The sequence below is a fragment of the Pollachius pollachius genome (assembly GCF_949987615.1).
Source record: "Pollachius pollachius genome assembly, chromosome: 6".
NCBI lineage: Eukaryota > Metazoa > Chordata > Actinopteri > Gadiformes > Gadidae > Pollachius > Pollachius pollachius.
The window spans coordinates 15,071,423-15,090,803 of NC_136939.1; the positions used below are offsets into that span (position 1 = coordinate 15,071,423).

General features: G+C 45.6%; 1 protein-coding gene across 1 annotated transcript in view; it reads left to right on the forward strand.

The window, feature by feature from the left end:
* Positions 1 to 19,381, forward strand: part of cadm2a (cell adhesion molecule 2a) — a gene marked incomplete at both ends in the record, with an annotated part of 178,317 nt that overhangs the window by 152,286 nt on the left and 6,650 nt on the right. Inside the window, 6 exons of the mRNA XM_079738906.1 lie at positions 1,038 to 1,190; positions 3,358 to 3,495; positions 11,100 to 11,261; positions 11,970 to 12,060; positions 12,251 to 12,429; positions 16,060 to 16,167. Coding sequence (XP_079595032.1) covers positions 1,038 to 1,190; positions 3,358 to 3,495; positions 11,100 to 11,261; positions 11,970 to 12,060; positions 12,251 to 12,429; positions 16,060 to 16,167 — 831 coding nt within the window. The remainder of the gene's footprint in view (positions 1 to 1,037; positions 1,191 to 3,357; positions 3,496 to 11,099; positions 11,262 to 11,969; positions 12,061 to 12,250; positions 12,430 to 16,059; positions 16,168 to 19,381) is intronic.

Here is a 19,381-nt window from a genome sequence, read left to right on the forward strand (position 1 = left end):
CATTCTGTACTACTTGAACAACAATGTCACACTCGCACGCACACAAAATTGTGCGTTCACACTCACAGACAAACACGCCGACACACACACACACATATGCTCATGGTAAAGATGAATACATGCACACAGATGCACACACACACACACTCACACACATTCACACACCCTTGCTCACATTAATAGATGATTAGGTGAAGTGGTCCATCCGTACTGACTTTGATGGAGAGAGATGTGAAAGATGTGGCCTTGGATCCTCGAATTAGAATGATTTGGTTGATGGGTGGTGCAGCACGGAGAGGGAAGGCTTGAATGAAACACTTGTCAGGGCCAAGGTCGCAGAGACACAATGAATAGGAGGTCTAGGCAGATGATTTCAAATGTCCTACAGTCTTTTTTCAAGTTAACCATCTTAAACATCTTTGACGAGGAGGCTTTTACGGGAGTTAGAGAACGCTGATTTCTAACTGTTTGTGTATTATAATGCACAATATTTCTCTTCTTCTATGCACTTATTGATTACCCGTGCTGAATTAATCAGGCCCCATGCCAATTAGTCCTAATCAAATTTTGCTCGTTTGCTATTCATTTACATTCCAGTCATTTCCAAATATCCCACATGCCACATTCCACCAAAAATATACTGAAATTTTAATCTGTATTTAGACAGCCTCCAATTGTAATTCCTCTTGATGGCGCTTCAAATTGAATGTATTGCAAAAAGAAACACTAGATAACCCCTCTCTCTCTCTTTCGCTCTCTCTCCCTCTCTCTCGCTCTCTCTCTCTCCCTCTCTCTCTCTCTCGCTCTCTCGCTCTCTCTCTCGCTCTCGCTCTCTCTCTCCCTCTCTCTCGCTCTCTCTCTCTCTCTCTCTCTCTCGCTCTCTCGCTCTCTCTCTCTCTCTCGCTCTCTCGCTCTCTCTCTCGCTCTCGCTCTCGCTCTCTCTCTCCCTCTCGCTCTCTCTCTCTCTCTCTCCCGCCTCTCTCGCTCTCTCTCTCTCTCTCTCTCTCTCTCTCTCTCTCTCTCTCTCGCTCTCGCAGCTCTACGGGACAACCGGATCGAGCTGGTCCAGGCCACGTCTGCGGAGCTGACCATCAGCCTGAGTGACGTCACGCTGACTGACGAGGGCATGTACACGTGCTCCCTGTTCACCATGCCCGTGCGGACTGCTAAGGCCTTCCTCACCGTGCTGGGTAAGGACACTCCCAATGCCCCCCACCGCCCTCCCACCCTCCTTACATCACAGAAAACACCCAATGCCAAGACCCAAACCCAATGTTCGGTTTTTCCCAAACAAGGGCTCGACAGGTAGACCCTAATGTTTGAAACGGCGTCTTCTGTGTGCTAGTTTCTGTTTGAGAGAAAAAATAATAATTTGACAAACAGCAGTTGAGTGTGTAAATGTAGGCGGCGATTCAAACAGGAACGAGGGTGTATATGGAAACAACAACAGGGAAGAAACTAAAAGTATCAATGTGTAGATATTATACCCAAGAACGTTTGAGAAGAACAAGAGGAAACTGCATTGTTTTTTATAGTCAGATTGTTTACATTTCTGAAAAGGGAGGATGTTTATGGTTCCAAAGAGCGTCTCGTTCTTCCTCCTTCTCATCAATCGGTCGGCATTAAAACACAGGTAGGGGGGTTGGTGTATCATGCTCACAGATGCCTAGAGGTATTCTGAAGACATTGGGGGTTCCGAACCCAGAAGCTTTTTGGGTGTCAAACGCCCGCTTCATTTGAGTTAATCTGAGCAGTATGGGCGAATGTTTATTGAACCAATATTAGCCTAGGTTGTTGTCGGGGAAAAGATAGCTTTGATTCCGCTCATTGTGTCCCAACTTGTTTGCCTAGCCTCCCACAAGTGATGTTGTGCCTGTCTACTCATTGCTAAACTGCAGACAGTATTTTCTCATCCCTGCCAACAGGCCTGTTATATTGTTCTGATTATTTCACTGATGTTAATGGATGCACTGGGCTTGGCGGCGCCCTTAGCCGAATGTCTGCATCAACAAACACACAAGAGTGTTACAATAGAAGCTCAATAGAAAGAGCTCAATGAAGTGAGAATATTTTCTGATTAATATTCCACACGCATCCGCTAGTGAAACAACATAACATTTCACCAGTATCATATTTTCCACATTCGACACAGAGCACATTCCAGCCCTGACTTTTCAAACAAAAAACTACACTGCAAACCATGATTAGCATGAGGGCTTTGAATTCAGCCAATGCCGTTCCACGTCCCGGCGGCATAAAGCATTCAATCTCAACGTCGCCCCCTATACGTCGACATGTTCGCCCGTGCAGGTCAATGCAGTTTGGACAATAAGGAGCCAATCATGTCCGATCCCTTTCTGTCGGCCAAGGGACTCACCGAGGGATTCACCACACGGGACCGGACGTTGTAAACGGTTAACCAGCCCTGCCGTCAGACCATACGCCCAAGTCCCATCCACCGGGCGGGTCATTGCGTTAGGGCTTCAATCCCTCGGTGTCCTGGGACTGTTGGCTCCGCAGTCCTGGCAAGCCGGTGCGAGAGGCGGGAGGCAGTGCCTTGGCAGGGAAAACAGATTGATTCCCGGCTCATACGGTGAAGATATTCCCGCTGTCGCTTTACTGTTCTCCCGGGAATACGTATGGAAATGAAAATGAGTGTCACAGCCGCCCGACGGCAGGTTCGGCCCGGCGGTGATGTGATGTGCAGGGTGATAGATTAATAGACTCCCACATACGCAGCAGAACCCCACATCCTACAGCACCACGCATGTCATTCCAATATCTCGTTTAAGAAATATCTCCATACGCCACCCCACAGCATGTTTTTATCAATCTATGGTGAAACAGTAGGCTGTCTGCACTTGCTGTAGCTTATCTGAGGTGTGTGTTCACGTGAGCTGTCTTTTTCTGCATACAGTAGATAGTGGTAGGATTAACATACGCGAGATGCTGGTGGACTGGTGTGTGTATGAGAAGATCTTAGGATTCTGTGCGATGGCTTGTTTAGGACGAGCTCGGGGAAGACAAGGTCGTTGCTGCTGATCGATAGACCTCTCAACCGGACGGACATGGACACACTGATTGCTTATTTCTATTGAATGGGTGAACACACACTGTACGTTTAAAATACTCATTATAAGATTGACATCTCATGCACCATTCAGTGGCTTTCCCATAGGGCATGGTTGTATTTGTGGACCAATGTACACTCGCACACACACACACACACACATACACACACACACACACACACACACACACACACAAACACACACACACACACACACACACATACACACACACACATTTTATGTCATCTCATCTCTCTCGTCATGTTATTTCCCTCCTCTCCTCTAGGGGTGCCAGAGAAGCCAGAGATTGACGGCTTCGTAAAGCCGGCCCTAGAAGGAGACAAGATCACGCTGACCTGCATCACCCAGGGCAGCAAGCCTGCAGCTGACCTCCGTTGGTTCAGGAATGAGAAGGAGATCAAGGGTGAGTCCAGCTACTCCCTTCCTCTACCTGCCACTTGTGTGTGTCCCCTTACCCATCCCACCTTATCCATATCCTCATCGTCCTACCTCACCTTACCTTTCCTACCCTACTGTACCCTACCCTACCTAACCCTACATTATGCCACGGCATTGTTAAATACCTGATGCTGATTGGTCAATACGTGACCCCTAATAATTATCCTACCAATCCACGTGAACACCAACCATAGAATAAAAACAGACTTTTCCTTGAGAAGGCACAATAAATACGCAGGGTGGAGGAAAATTTAAATTTCAGCTGATTAAGTTGATAAAAAAACAAAAACATTATAGTTGAGTATACTCATTTTATTGTTGGTAACTGGGATATAAGCTGAATAAACCCCTCCGGGCTGTACCGTTATTAGAAAATAATGAACAATGGGGGTGGTTATGTGGCAAAGGCGAAGCCAAGGCTGCTAATCAACCTGTTGTGGTTTGTTCCTTACATTCCCACCCTACCTAAGCTAACCTTAGGTTACATTTACCTGCCCCACCTTACTTACTTTACCTCAGCTTCCCTAACTTACTTTACCGTACTTTGTAACTGCCTCACTTTTGGTTCCCGGCAGTAATTGCTGTGAATATAGCGATGGAGATGACAATTATATAGACAGAGATTGAGCAGAGAAGAGCGGTAAAGTGTCTGGAAACAACCAGAGCAAGGAGAAAAAAAGTTGCTAACATCTTACAAGAAAGAGAATGTAAAGGCTGAACTTGTTAGACATCTGAATGTACATACTGCAGGGTTGGCAAGCTCATCTTTATTGTTATCTGCATCCTCTTCACGCCGTAGTGCAGGGACTCAGTCTGGAGAGCTCTCCATTGATTTGTGATCCCACGAATAGAAACGGCAACACACGGTAATGACTGTGGAAACATCCTACTCGCATAACGCCATGTACATTATGGCAGACCGCACTCCAGGGAGACGGTTATTCGCCTTGTTTTAATGTGTCGTCATTTGGTTGTGAGTGAACGGGGTCGATAAAGCTTTTAAAGCCAAACGTCGGATTAGGGAGCCGTTGTCGGATACTATTGTACTCCTCTACAGTTTCCAGCAACAGTGCGCTGTGCGTCAGAGCCAAATAGACCCAGATCCTCTGAACCAAATCCCTGCTGAAGTGGCCCGCCTAACCCGGGTTAAGCCCATACCATTCAGCCGGGCATCGAACGCCTGCTTGCAAGGTCACAATAAGACAAGACAAGCAGATAAACACAAATCAATACTTGCTTTTCCCGCCACAGTTTTAGCCATCCTAAGCTGTTATATAATTGTATTTTTCTTTTTTTATTCTGGGGTGCTTTTTTTGGGGCCGTGAATCACCACGTACGATTAGAACTGTTTCTCCAGTTCTAGGCCACCAGTTCCTCCTTACATTTTTCTAATGCATACTAACTATTATTACTGTTATTAGTATTATGATATTTAATATAATAATTAGTTATTTGATGCTTATAGAGTTGCACTGGGACTTTTAAACACTCATGTATCACTCCACTTTACAGGTGTACATTACAACAATCGGAAGCTATTAACTCATCGAAATCACACATGCCACCAAAGCGAATGTCAACAGACTTCTTATTTCACAACAATAAATGGAAACATACTGATACATTTACATGGCACAAAGCTGCTTCTCTGCGGAAACGTGTACAGCAACACAATTTAGCAAGCAAGAGTGCAGGAGAATGTTTTATTTGATGCTTGGCAGCAGTCCAGTGCCCGTCCAGTTGCGGAGCAATTTGTCTTGGCGGAGCCAAATAAATGATTAAACAAACCAATCAAAATCTGTTGTCGCTTATCACTGTTAACTTATCAATGCGGCTTGTAGAACTGTTGCATAAAAGCAATATCACACTCGGGGTCGTGCCCTCTCAAGTGATATTGCTTCAATATATCTCATTATTATTATCATTATTCACATTTGCCCCAACATTAACATCTGCAGCATATAAAACACAGCCTGCAGTTCTTCACAAACAACCAAGTGAAGAGCGGCAAACATGTTAGGGTCTCCACAGTGTTTGCAGAAGCTGATCCCACAGATAGGGTGAGGATGTACAGGATATGCGCCGATCCATCTGATTGTGCCCTTGCATGCTGGGAATAAATCACAATTGTGACATATTGCTGTGGGATCAGGGGAACACCCGATTACATTATCAGCACAGAGCCACTGCAGTAGTCCATCAAGCATTCACACGAAACCAACAGACCTCACACCAGGCTGGTCGTGACTGTGTGTGTGTGTGTGTGTGTGTGTGTGTGTGTGTGTGTGTGTGTGTGTGTGTGTGTGTGTGTGTGTGTTTGTGTGTGTGTGTGTGTTTGTGTGTGTGTAGGTGTGTGTGGGTGAATGCGTGCATGCATGTGTGAGTGTATGGGTGTGTGTATGGTGTGTATCTGTGTGTGTAGGTGTGTGTGTGTGTGTGGGTGGGTGTATCGGTGTGTGTGTGTGTGTGTGTGTGTGTGCGTCTGTGTGTGTGTGTGTGTGTGTGTGTGTGCGTATATATATATGTATGTATGCTGAAGAGAAACAGAGTGTCTGATAGGCAGCGTCTAATATCCTTGTTTGGCAGTCTCTTCGTCCCCTCTCAGAAACCCTTGAGTCCGCACAAGTTATGATATCTGGCCGTCTCCGTTCCACGCGGCGTCCTAGAGACCGCCGTGCATTTCACGGCACCAGGCCCTTGTGAACACAGCCTCACAGTGACCAGACGAGGCATATGGATGGAATCAAGCTGCGGATGTGCCTTTTTTTGGGGGGCATGAGTGGGGTTGTTGACTTTCAGTCCTGTCTTATAATCCTCTCGGAACCAAAGCGCAGGCCTGTTGCTGTATCATTTCCCTGGATGCCCGTGTTCCATAAGAAAACCTGATGAAAAAAAAGAAATAGGAGGATTTCATTTCATTCCGAGTTACCCCCCTAGAGGGTTAATGTCCCTCATTCTATTGTCGAAAACTCTGTAAGTCAAGGACAAGGACGCAGTGCAGAAAACGTAGCCTGCGTGTTTTACAAGGTTAGCTTTAGTCGGATTGGCCTGCTGAGGTCTCTTCAGTCTGCAAAGTCATTTAAGACGGTTGGTTAGTTGTGCTATCACAGCACTATCATGGCGTTAACATACCGGGTCACTTTAATGCGTCAATTTTTATAAAAGAAAATAACATACCAGGTCTGTATACTATGGTACTGTTTCATGGCTGTATCTACATTTTGCTAAGTCCTTGAAGAGCGGTTATTGTTATTTTGGGGTTGTGCTATGCTATTGCTATGGTATCATAGCGATGGCATACATGTGCAATATGCTCCTGTTTCACTCCTGTTTTTTAAGTTCTAAAAGACAGGTGAATATGCTAGGAGTTGTCAGGGTGATTCCTTAAGTTTTACTTGACAAATAAGTTTTGCGGGGGCATTCCAAAAGAAATTTACAAAAATCATGGTGTTTCAATTTTTCATTATTTCAAAGACTTAAGGAAAAGATCATTGACATATTAAAAGTTTCTGGCTCATTTGAAGTCTGGGTTTCAGTCATTTTGACAGTGCTGCCATGTACCTCTTATTCTTTCCAAACTCGAACTGGGACCTGTTACTATTTCACCGTTCCCAGGGGATGGAGAGGATCAATGGCCATTAAAGATTTAATTCCAAGATGGTTGCTGCAAGTCACAGTGCAGGCATGAATAAAAGATGCTTCTTAATGACACTCCTAGAGATTCAGAGCCTCTCAATTCTTATAAAGCCCAACCTCGGGCATCTTTATAAGACCTAGGGATACGTTCTTCTAAACAAACAGAGGAAGATTGAATATGAGCTCATTTAGCCCCTTGGGTTGTATTTCTTACAAAATCAATGGTTGTTTTTTTCATAAGTAAATACACATATATAATTCAGAGAAAATATAATCATTGTATGTTTAATCTCGTTGAAGTGTGTGTTCAATTTATTGCCTAATTTACTTTCAACATCAACATAAATGCATGAGAATCGAGTGTTTGTATAGCTTGTGTGGGTGCAAATGTGCATGTGTGTGTGGGTTAGTGTGTGTGTGTGTGTATGTGTGTGTGTGTGTGTGTGTGTGTGTGTGTGTGTGTGTGTAGGAGGGGGGGTTTGTGCGTGAGAGTCATTTTGATTGATGAGTCATCTTGATTGACAGGTGGACATTAACAGCATCCAAAATGTCCGCCTCCTATTTAAGATTCACTCAGGAGGTGAACGATTATTCACCGGCCAATTAAACCATGTCCCGCTCTTCCCTTTGTCTCATATTGCTCAACACAAACATAAAAAGAACCAATTAGAATCACATTTACCTTTTTAATAAACGACTGACAGGCATATCCATTTGCAGCAGCTTACTTTACACAAGCAGGATCTAATTGTTTCATTAGAATAATCACTGCCTTATCAGGGTCTTATCTTAATGTGAGGAAACATTTTGTCAAATTTTCATCAAGAATCAGACAAAATGTCTCCTTTCATTAAGATAAGACTGAGCTAAGCAACACGTCCGGCATGAAGCTACAACACCCTTGATGTTTCCCAAACGATGAGCATCTGCAGGCCGGCGTAGCGCTGCTGCTTCAGGGTGTGCCACGACTACAAATCCGGCCCAAAAACGAGGTTATTACGGGGAAAAAAACGTTCCGTTGAAATTGACCGATGAGAGACCGAGCTTGGGAATACTAAGTACAGATCTCTCTCTTTCTCTCTCTCTCTCTCTGCTCCCTCTCAACTCAAACCAAGCTTTTAGCAGGAACCCAACCGGCAGGCCTGTTGACAGCACTGCAGGTCTGTCCGTCATTCATCTGCAACCAGTCTCACCGGGAGAGCCGGAGAAATCACTGACACAGGAATACGGGGAGGAGAGAGATGGATGGGTGGACAGTAACACAAAGCGATAGATAGACAGACAGAGAGATGGACAGAAACACAGAGCAATAGAGACAAACAGATCGATAGAGAGACAGACAGCAAGATGGACAGAAACACAGAGCGATAGAGAGACAGACAGATAGATTGACAGAAACACAGAGCGATAGAGAGACAGACAGATAGATTGAAAGAAACACAGAGCGATAGAGGTAGACAGAAAGATGGACAGAAACACAGAGCAATGGAGAGACAGACAGAGAGATGGACAGAAACACAGAGAGACAGACAGAAAGATGGACAGAAACACAGAGCGATAGAGAGAGAGACAGAAAGATGGACCAAAATACAGAGCAATAGAGAGAGAGACAGAAAGATGGACAGAAGGGAAGGAGGGACAGTCAGAAGGATGGTCAGAAATTCATAGAGAGAGAGAGACAGAGAGCGACAGACAGGGGATATAGGCTAGTTGATATATATATATATAGAGAGAGAGAGAGAGAGAGAGAGAGAGAGAGAGAGAGACATATAAAGAGACAGACAGATGGATATGAAGTCATGAAGGACATCAAGCCTGCATACCAATCAACTGTATTGAGGAACTTTGCAAAATCACCCTGTTCTGTTCGGACAGAACATTTGATTGTGGTAAATGTTCGGTACATTCCTTCAAAAAAAAGAACATGATGATTCTGCTGTGCAAAGTTCCTAAATGCAGTAGGCGTCCTTCAAACACGGGCTCTGTGAGTGTCAAAAGAAAGTGCGCTTATACAAATGGACCTCGCACCATAAATTCAGTCATGTCGGCAGTGTCCTGCGCACACACACACACACACACACGCACACACACACACACACACACACACACACTCACCCACACCTTCGCCGTCAACGCCACTGAAAGCCCCCCGTCTCCCTGAACCAGAAAACAATTACCCAGGCATCCTGTAATTACCTTAGCCGTTCTGCAACAATAGACTGATGATTCGTACGACTTTGTGGCAGTGGAGTTTTACCGTGATTGACCGACAGACAAGTTTTTGAAAGTCCTTTCTAATCTTTCCTATTCATGCGCTGATAAGCCGTTTCTTTAATCTGTAATCTGACTGTGGTGTATTGGAGAGATCTTGTTTTGAATCCAGCGATTTGGAAGCAGTCTAGTTATTATCGAGTATTATATTATTTTGATGACATTATTCGTATTGTTATTTATATTCATATGAAGGCTGGCTTTTCCCTCAGGTGATCTCATATCAGCCCCTCACCTTTCCTCTCCTCTGCTCTGTTCCTGTCCTCTCATAACCTCCACTCCTCTTATCCTCTCCTTCCCTCTCATCATTTCCTTCCCTCTCATCTCCCCCCTTTGCCTCCTCTCATCTTCTCTCCTCTTCTCCCATCTCATCTTCTCTCCTCTTCTCCCATCTCATCTACTCTCCTCTTCTCCCATCTCATCTTCTCTCCTCTTCTCCCATCTCCACTTCTCCTTCCCTCTCCTCCTACCCTACCCTCTCCTTTCTCCTTTGGCTTGTTCACCTTCGAAGCTCATTTCCAAAATGATGTTACTCAACAACTTGTCACCAACCCTACAACTTAAACACAACTTGAACCAACATAAACACAAAGTGAACACAACTTAAACACATATTTAATTCTGAGCAGCAGCAGTAGCATACCCGGTCATCTCTCATCACAGTCCTCACTTCACCTGGAACCCATCTGTTTGGCATGGAGTTTAGCATTTATATATTTTTTAATAATAGCTGCTTCCCACTGCTCACAATATTGAGAATCAGGTTAGACTTGAAAATACCACAAAGGCCCCTGAGAGTTATCTTGTGCCTGTCTGTCTTGTTGTTGGCCAACTAACATTGGCATCCCTTACCCCTACTCAAATCCCTGTATTTTGTGCATTTTGTCAAGATATATTTAAAATAATAATTGTTGTTTCTTCTAAAATATTATTCACACAAATTAACAAAACAGATCACATTTCTGAGGAAAAATAGTCAGATCGTTTGCAGCAACAGTTTTGGATGAAATCTATTGGACTCAATTCATACAATAAACTATTATAGTATGGTCCCATCTGTAGTCGCTATTGAAGTTTAATTGATGCACCTCACCCCACCCTGCACTAGGTTCCTGTATGTTTAAACGTATAGTTAATAAAGAGATCTGAGTGGAAGGTCTGAGCGTGTAGAGGACCATGAAGGTGTTTTGTTTTGACCACACCAAGAGCGGACCACCCTGGAAGCCAGGCTCTTCTGCTCCACTAACCACCTTCTCTCCTCCACCCCTCTCCTCCCCCCACTCTCTTTCCCTCCACTCCTCTCTCCTCCCCTCCCCTCCCCTCACCTCCCCCCTCCCCTCCCCTCCCCCCCTCCCCTCCCCTCCTCTCCTCCCCTCCCCTCTCCTCCCCCCACTCTCTTTCCCTCCACTCCTCTCTCCTCCCCTCCCCTCCCCTCCCCTCCCCTCCCCTCCCCTCCCCTCCTCTCCTCCCCTCCCCTCCCCTCCCCCCTCCCCTCCCCTCCTCTCCTCCCCTCCCCTCCCCTCCCCTCCCCTCCCCTCCCCTCCCCTCCTCTCCTCCCCTCCCCTCCCCTCCCCTCCTCACCTCCCCCCTCCCCTCCCCTCCCCTCCCCTCCCCTCCCCTCCCCCCCTCCCCTCCCCTCCTCCCCTCCCCTCCCCTCCTCAGGGGCTAAGGAGGTGAACGCCAGTGGGAAGACCTTCACGGTGCGCAGCTCCCTGCAGCTGCAGGTGAACCGCGACGACGACGGCGTGGCGTACACCTGCAAGGTGGACCACGTGGCCCTGTCCCACGCCCCGCAGCAGGCCACCGAGGTGCTGGAGGTCCACTGTAAGCCAGCACACTCACACGCACGCACACACACACACACACACAGAATCATACACATGAAAACACATGCGTACACACGCATGAACGCATGCGCGCACACACACACACAGATATACACGTATACACACACGCATGCATGCACACACTCACACACTCACATGCACACAAGCATGTATGCAAACACCCACGCATGCACGCACACACACACATGTGCACACACACACGCATGCACGCACATAAACACATGTGCACACGCACACACAAGCATGTATGCACACACACACACACACACACGTGCACACACCCGCATGCATGCATGCACGCATTTATGCACACAAACACACACACACACACACACACACACACACACTTGCACACACACACAGATACAGACGTACAGGTCAAATGTTGATGCCCATACACACACACTCACAATCCCTCACAGATGAAAACACATGCACACACACACACACACACACACAGACACACACACAATCACACACACACACAAACACACAATAGCAAGCTCTCACTGATAGATACAGGTACACATACAATGAAAATGCCCTTACAAATACACATACACACACACACACACGTTGACAACACACAAAAGCTTGCTCTCACCAAGTTGAACATTTACACTTGCAAATACATTCAAGTACCGCAAGTAGCGACCACAGTTGTCTTTGCTCCTCCTCTGCTCAGATGCCCCTCATGTGGAGATAATCTCCTCCCTCACCGTCCCTCAGGAGAGCCAGTTCCTCAAGCTGGAGTGTATGTCCAAAGGCAACCCCTCGTAAGTACCCCCCCCCCCCCCCAATACATAACATATATGAAACACACAAGAAAGCAGGGATAAAGGTACCCAGAACAATTTGGCTGGGGGTTCAACCCCGGTCTAGTCTATCCTTCCCCCCCAGCTTGGGTACCTGGTCATGCTCATCAACCCCCCCCCCCCCCCCCCCCCCTTCACCCTCCCTCTCCAGGCCAGACCCCGTGATGTGGTTCAAAGATGGCGCCGAGCTCCCGGACTTGGAAAGGATGGTCGTGGAGGGCCGGGAGCTCACCATCACGTCCCTGAACAAGACGGACAACGGCACGTACCGCTGCGAGGCCAGAAACCACCTGGGGGTCAGCCGCGACGATTACGTGCTCTACGTCTACGGTAAGGTCTCCCGCAGGAAGACGCGACCAACCAGAAGGCCTCTCAAAGTGACAGTGAACCCAACGTTAAACATGACCCTCACTTTGATTCCTGCGGCTCTGCTGAGCTTGTATCTGTTGTCTGCTTCAGTTTAGAAACTGAGATTCACCGTTCCCACTCGCTCTGATATTCTTTGTCTGCTTTGGTTGCTTCCAGCCTCACTTGTTACTAGATCTTTTCAAACATATATTCTAAATCAATGCATGCAAATGTGCATCACGGAGAAGGAAGTGAAGCAGAGTTTATTTTCCAGTTTATAAAAGGGTTGTAAGGCACTGGAGGTGAATGGTGATTATGATGGTTATACCTTAACGTTTGCTTTGAATGATACACCCGCTACCATATCTTCAACAAGCCTTTCCACAAACATTCATTCATAAAAATATGTGTTTTTCGGTGGACCCATCCATATCTTACAACACTGTGAATGCAAACAATGTTAGCATCTATGACCCCAGAGTAAACCAAACGCTAAACCGCCCGACAAAACAAGTCACTAACACACACAGACACACACATGCTTTGCATACACACGTACGCACTACGTAAGCACACAGGTTTATCAGTTATCATAAGCAGTAATGTACTGTATGCATATCTGTCTTTTTTCTTTGAGAAGGCAGAGGCATATCTCTCAGGTCAAACCAGTCGAATGTTGTGCTTCCATTTTAAACATGTTTTTCTCTGCCCTCCCGGAGAGGGTGGGGGGAGGAGGTTAGCATACCCCAGAACGTGGAGCCTGTGAAGGATCCTACCTGGATCCTCTCAATAGTTAATGACATGTTTGCTGCAGCTCATTGCTCATGCTGCAACATCGCTGTGGGGCTACAAGAGATATTGACCAACACAGAAACCCAGGGGTTAAAGCAGGCAGGCTCTTCAGACAGAATACCTGGGTTCATGCCCCCTGTGCTGGTGTGTGGTGGTCCGACGGTAATCTGTATTCAGGTGTTAACTACAGGAAGATGGTCACAAATCTCTTTCAATTGGTTTCCGTCACCAGGTCTTTAAGTTTGTTCTCATCTGATTCACTTTTACATAGAATAGATCCGTGAAAGGCCTGAAATAAAGAGACTCATTCAAGGTTTATTTATGTTCAGGTAGGTACTGCGCAACAATGATAGCTTTTTCAAATAATCTTTTCAAAATAATGGGCTGGATAATATGAAAGAAATAGGCTTTTGGTTCTATCACAATTCCTGAAGCTGTATCAACAGTGGTGGAGATATACTAAGTGCTGCAAGAGTCTAAATGTCATATAAAGCCCAGGAGAGGCCCAATTTATCTTCTTTTTCCAGCTACATTTTTAAACATAGATTGTGTCCCAGTTACACAGGTATTGAATGGCTGATTTCAATCTGGACATATGGCTTGTAGATAGCACCAGCCTATTCAGTCCCTGCACATCTTGTGGATTGTGGATTGAGTTTTAGTCTGCTGTGTATTGCGGCAATGACAGATGTGGGTCAGAAACAAAAGTAACAGTTTAAAGCTATAGACAGAAGGCTTGCTGTGAAATGAATGTAAACCCTGGCAAAAATATGTCGCAGAACAAGCAAAGCATGTAAACATTTTGATTCGTAAATCAAATTCAAATCTTGAGTAGCATAGCTGAACTGTATAGCATCCCTTAACAAGTGTCCATCTTCACAACTCTCAACGCTTAATACTCAATGCCAACACCAAAAAGCAACCAAAAAAATTGTTAATTGTTCAAAGCCCACCCAATAAGAGAACTGTTTTCCATCCTTCATTACCTTCAAGAATCCAGCAGGTGTCCATAGGGGAGCTTCAGGCATTCTGTTCATCAATTGGCAAATTTAATCCTGCTACCGAGGATTAATTTTGACATGTCTTTAACTTCCAATATCCCCCATAAGCCAGGAGTTATAGTTTTATTATTATGATATATTCACTATTCAAGAACCTTGCAGTCAGTGAGAACTTAATGCATCATATCAAGTTAAATATCAGTAAGAGTTTAATATTTAAGTACTATGGTTTGGGTCGGTTTGTGTGTGGGTTCGGGTGTGATTGAGTCAGTGTGTGTGTGTGTGTGTGTGTGTGTGTGTGTGTGTGTGTGTGTGTGTGTGTGTGTGTGTGTGTGTGTGTGAGAGTGTGTATGTGTTTTCGTCCGCACACGCGTGTGTATGTGCCCAGACTTGCTCTTCTCCTTGTCTTCAAATGCCAATCCAGCATAAGAACAAGATAAAGCAATGCACTTAACTTAACAGCAGCAACTCTATATCCCTGATGCTTTCTCTCATGCTCTTAAAAAAAAAGGTAATTGGGTACTGGGCGGGTCAAACTATTTCATCCAAATTCATTAACACCTCTCCTTAAATGGCATCCAGGCACTTCCTAGCCTCCGTCGGTGGAAAGCACTGCTTTTAGCCTTTTTCAATCACTGCCGTAATTCATGCAAAATGCCGTCTTTAGCTGTTTCCCACTTCTCGCCCGATCCCTCCATCCCCCAGACGGGGCCACGTCTCCGCTAAAGGGAATTCAAATGTCACCCCCGTACTCAGGACGCTTCGGCACGGAGCTCTGAGCTACGGCGAGCCAATTAGCGGAGGTTGTGTCCGGCCGTAAACAACCGGGCAGGCGTGGCGGAGGCAGAGCCGGCGACGCTGCGGCCCCCTCATTACCTTTGTTCCAGTCTCACTGTTGTGTTCCCCGAGCCCGCCATCCGCAGCACGCTTCCCGAGGATCAAGCCTGGTTATACCTTCTGTTCAAAACAAGAAGATGTTTTGGGTCCAATTAATGAATCCCGACAAAGTGTATTGAACTGGTTGACTCACAACTAAAATGTGTTATTTTCCAAAAGTTGTAATAGTTGTAATACTGTGTCAAATAAAATAGGTTGTGCGTCATGATTCAGTCCAACATAAAAAAAAAGGCTGGGGCGGGACAATTATCGCATGGAACTATTAAATATGCACTGGAGAAAATAGCAATGTGCTACGTTTTTGAAGTTGAAGGTTTTTCTGTTTTTTTATTTCCCTCTTGTAGATCCTTTGAACTATATCCCCTGTACTGGGTCAATGTGATGTTATCACACACATAGTCCATCTATGCAGTTTAGGCGTGTATCTCCATCGCAAAAAAACCAACCACGACCATGCTTACTAGACCTCATAGAAAGGAGTGGTTTTGGCCTTGAGCAAAACAGATCCCTTGAATACCCGGAGGAAGCCAAGAAAAGGTCATTCCGAGATACCAAGCACACAGTAAATCACTGGGTATTATGAGACAGTGATGCACATAAAAAGCCACTATTTAATTTAGCTAAACGAATAGCAATCAGTATGAACCAATGAGGGTTAGGGTTAGAGAATGACATCACTGTGCTTTACATTTTTTTCATCATATTATTTTGATTTATGTTGCTTATTACCATATTGCTTCACCAGCTCCCTGCTCTTTGCCCTTGTATTGTTTTTGCTGTTAGTTCCATTTAGTTTGTACCATTGTTTGATCTGGGTATGTTATATGTGTCTGTTATGTGTGCGTGACTGTGGCTTTGTGTTGTGTATCGTTTTGTCGTACGCGTGCATGTGTGTGTGTGTGTGTGTTATCCCCTCCACCAGACGCCCCCACCACCCTGCCTCCACCCTCCACCTCACCCCTCCCACCCACTCCTCCAGTCTCCAGTGCCCTCCGGCCCCGCGCTTCAGACCCCACGGTCACTGGCACAGGTACAGTAGCCCCTCCCCCCAGACCCCCTTCCTCCCTTCCTGCCCACCTGTTCCCTCCTGCCTATCCTGCTCTCCATCCTCTCCTCCCATCTCCTCCATTCGCCTCCTCCTCTTCTCCTCCTCTTTGTCCCTTACCCGTATCATCCCCTCCCCTCTACATCCTTCCTTCTCTCACCTCCTCTTCCTCTCGGCGTCTCCCCTCCACCTCCGATCCTCTCAACTGCTTTCCACCTCATTTCTGCTTCTCTCCTTCTTTGTCACTTTCTTTCTTTGCATTTCACCCTTCCCCTACCCTTTGCCCTCCCCGCTTCCTTGTCCTCCTCCCCTCCTCCATCCCTCCCCTCTCCCCATCTCCCCTCTTTCTCTGTGCCTCCTCTTTCGCTCCCTGGAGCGCCACAGAGAGAAAGAGTGAGCTGACTCTGTTACTGCCCAAGGTGTGTGTGGGGAGATCTATATTCCACCCCTCCTCGCGGGTGTGTGTGGTGCACTTTCTGCTCCAACCTCTTGTTATATTTCAGCCGCCGGTGACGCCCCTAATCCAGGGCCGTGAAAAACACTAAGCAAATGTATGCCGGGTAATTAATTCCCTGATCTGTTGTGCACAGGGAGTGAACGCGACGCGTCTTAACTTGTTCCAGGATAGCTTCAACCGGCCTTGTGGTTTATGAGGAGCTCGAGCCACATGGGTGCGCGGATCACAAAATTGGCTCTTCCGAGAGACTGCTCCTGCCTTTATGTAACGGAGACCAGAGAACATAATCCGCACCTTTTATCCTGCCGCTGCATTACCAAATGCATACAGCGCATTTTCTCTCCAGAGATACACGTACCCAGTCATTCTCTCTGTCTCTTCCTGGGCTCTGTTTTTTCTTTTCTCTTCCTCTGTTCCCCCCCTCCCCTCGTCCCTCTCTGCTACCCAACCGGCCTTCTCTGGTTCCATTATCACTTCCACCATCTCCTGCCTGCTTCTTCAGAACAGAACGACTCTCGTCCCACAGATGAACCAGTGGGCCCTGCGCTCCCCCCTGGTCTCTCATCCACCTACCACCGCCTTCTCCGGTTTCCACGTTGTCTCCCCCTCCAGCAAAAAAGACCGCCCTCCCAGCCTCCACCTCTCGCTTCCTCTGTGCTTCATCTTCCTCTCTATTACCTTCAGACTCCCACTCTGTCGTTCCTCTCCTGGTTTGCTCAAAGCTTTATATATTTTTTTCCTGTTGTTTTTTTCTCGTTCCTTCCGATTTTCTCACCTCCCGAGTTACGCTGCGTTTCCTCACAGTTCAGAACCGGAACATACTCTTTGGTTCTTCCTTCCAATGGGTTACTTAATTACTCAACATCTCCTCATCAGAGAGCCGGCATCTGCAAACCGTGTTTATTTCTGATCTTGTTGTAGATGTTTTCTTTCGCAAATATTCCGGTTGGGTTCCATGAAGTCTCCCGCTCCGCTTTCCCTGTCTAATCTTGCGTCTAGCTTTTTCCTTTCTGTCATAACTATGGCCCATCCAGAGGCATTGTTTAGCATTACGCAACTCGACAAGCAAGGCTTACCGGCAGCTAATATGTTTTTTTTCCTGTTACATCTCAAAACCGTACGTCATTTTAATTTAACTAAGGAGCAACAATTACCTGCCATTTTGTCGCAGTAATAAGATAATTTTCCTTAATTTCCCTCTGGATGAATTTGGTCCATCTAATGAAGATGGACTAACTAAATATAAGGGTAAAATGCTGAGTTATAGAATGAAGCCATGCTCTTAATAATTGTTAATTGTCAGATGTAATCCATCTCCTTATCTGCTTACCTCTAATAAGGAGGCCAGTCCATTGCAACGTAATGCGTACAGTTAACCAAACAGTATACTGTCGAACAGTTTGCAGTCTGGGCTGCAACTCGCAGTTTCTCAATGATGAATTAATGATAAGTTGATAAAAAAACGATTATACAAAAGAGGCCATGATGTAAAAGTAGAATAGATACAAGTGCTTAACAGGAACAATTCCTGATCTGCATGTGGCAGATGCCTTTTTGTATGATTGTATGATCAAACAAATAATTTGCTTCAAATTTGAATTTTATTCATCTACATTTTGACAGTTATTTTTACCCATTAAACAGAAATCCATTGTTTGATGAACATTTATATTGGTGAATGAAGTACATAACAACAGTGGCTTGGGTTCCAGGGAGTTTAAAGACAGCCTAGCCTCTTAAAATCTGTGATGTGAACAATGTGCCTGGTATTAAAACAACACAGAAAACTGTGATTTCAAGACCCAAATTACAATAATCAGTACTCATAGCAAAACATAACAAAGATAAACAATTCAGAAATACTAATTATTACCATTACTTGTTTTAGTTTGATAAATATGCATGTGTCCTTAGAAAAACAGGGTGAAATGTATTTATTCCTCCCCTTTTATTTTCTGATCAGTCAGCTGTTGTAATTGGGCATTTGGCAGCTATAAAAGCCCTTGGTGCAGGGCCTCCCTCTTAATTGATCCTCCTGATTTAAGTGCTCTTTGAGAGTCAAGAGCTTGTCCTTATTGCCTTTGATCTCAACAAGTCTCATTAGCTGCCATGACAACCACAGTGCCTGAGCCAGCAGGGCAGTAGAGCAGGGATACATATTCAAATGAGACTAACCTGGAATTTGTCGGCATTGTATTGATATGGCCTTAACAATATAACAATACCAATATCCTCTATTTAACACCCTTATGTTCCTGTCAGGAATATAGTTAAATCAACCAGCAACAAATAGGCTTTTTGGATAGCGTCAAAACGCATCTCCTTTGTTGCACATCATCAAAAAATAGGATAATTAAGATTGTGTTTTCTTTTCCAAGTAAATATAGCATAATAACCGATTATCTTGTGAAGAAAAGGAATACAAATTGTCTACCTCTGCAGATTTGACAAAATAATTTATTGACCTACAAACCAGGGCAAGTGTGAACACACTTGCAAAACAAACACACACACACACACACACACACACACACACACACACACACACACACACACACACACACACACACACACACTCACACACGCACACTCACACGCACACTCACACGCACAGTGTCGCTGAGCGGAGCGTCCACACTGATGCATCCCCCGTGATGCATTATGTAAATGAAGTTCTCCCCCCCTGCTGCCCCGTCGGTGTTAATGTCTGTAATGACCCTTCTCCATGTATCAAGGGCTCCG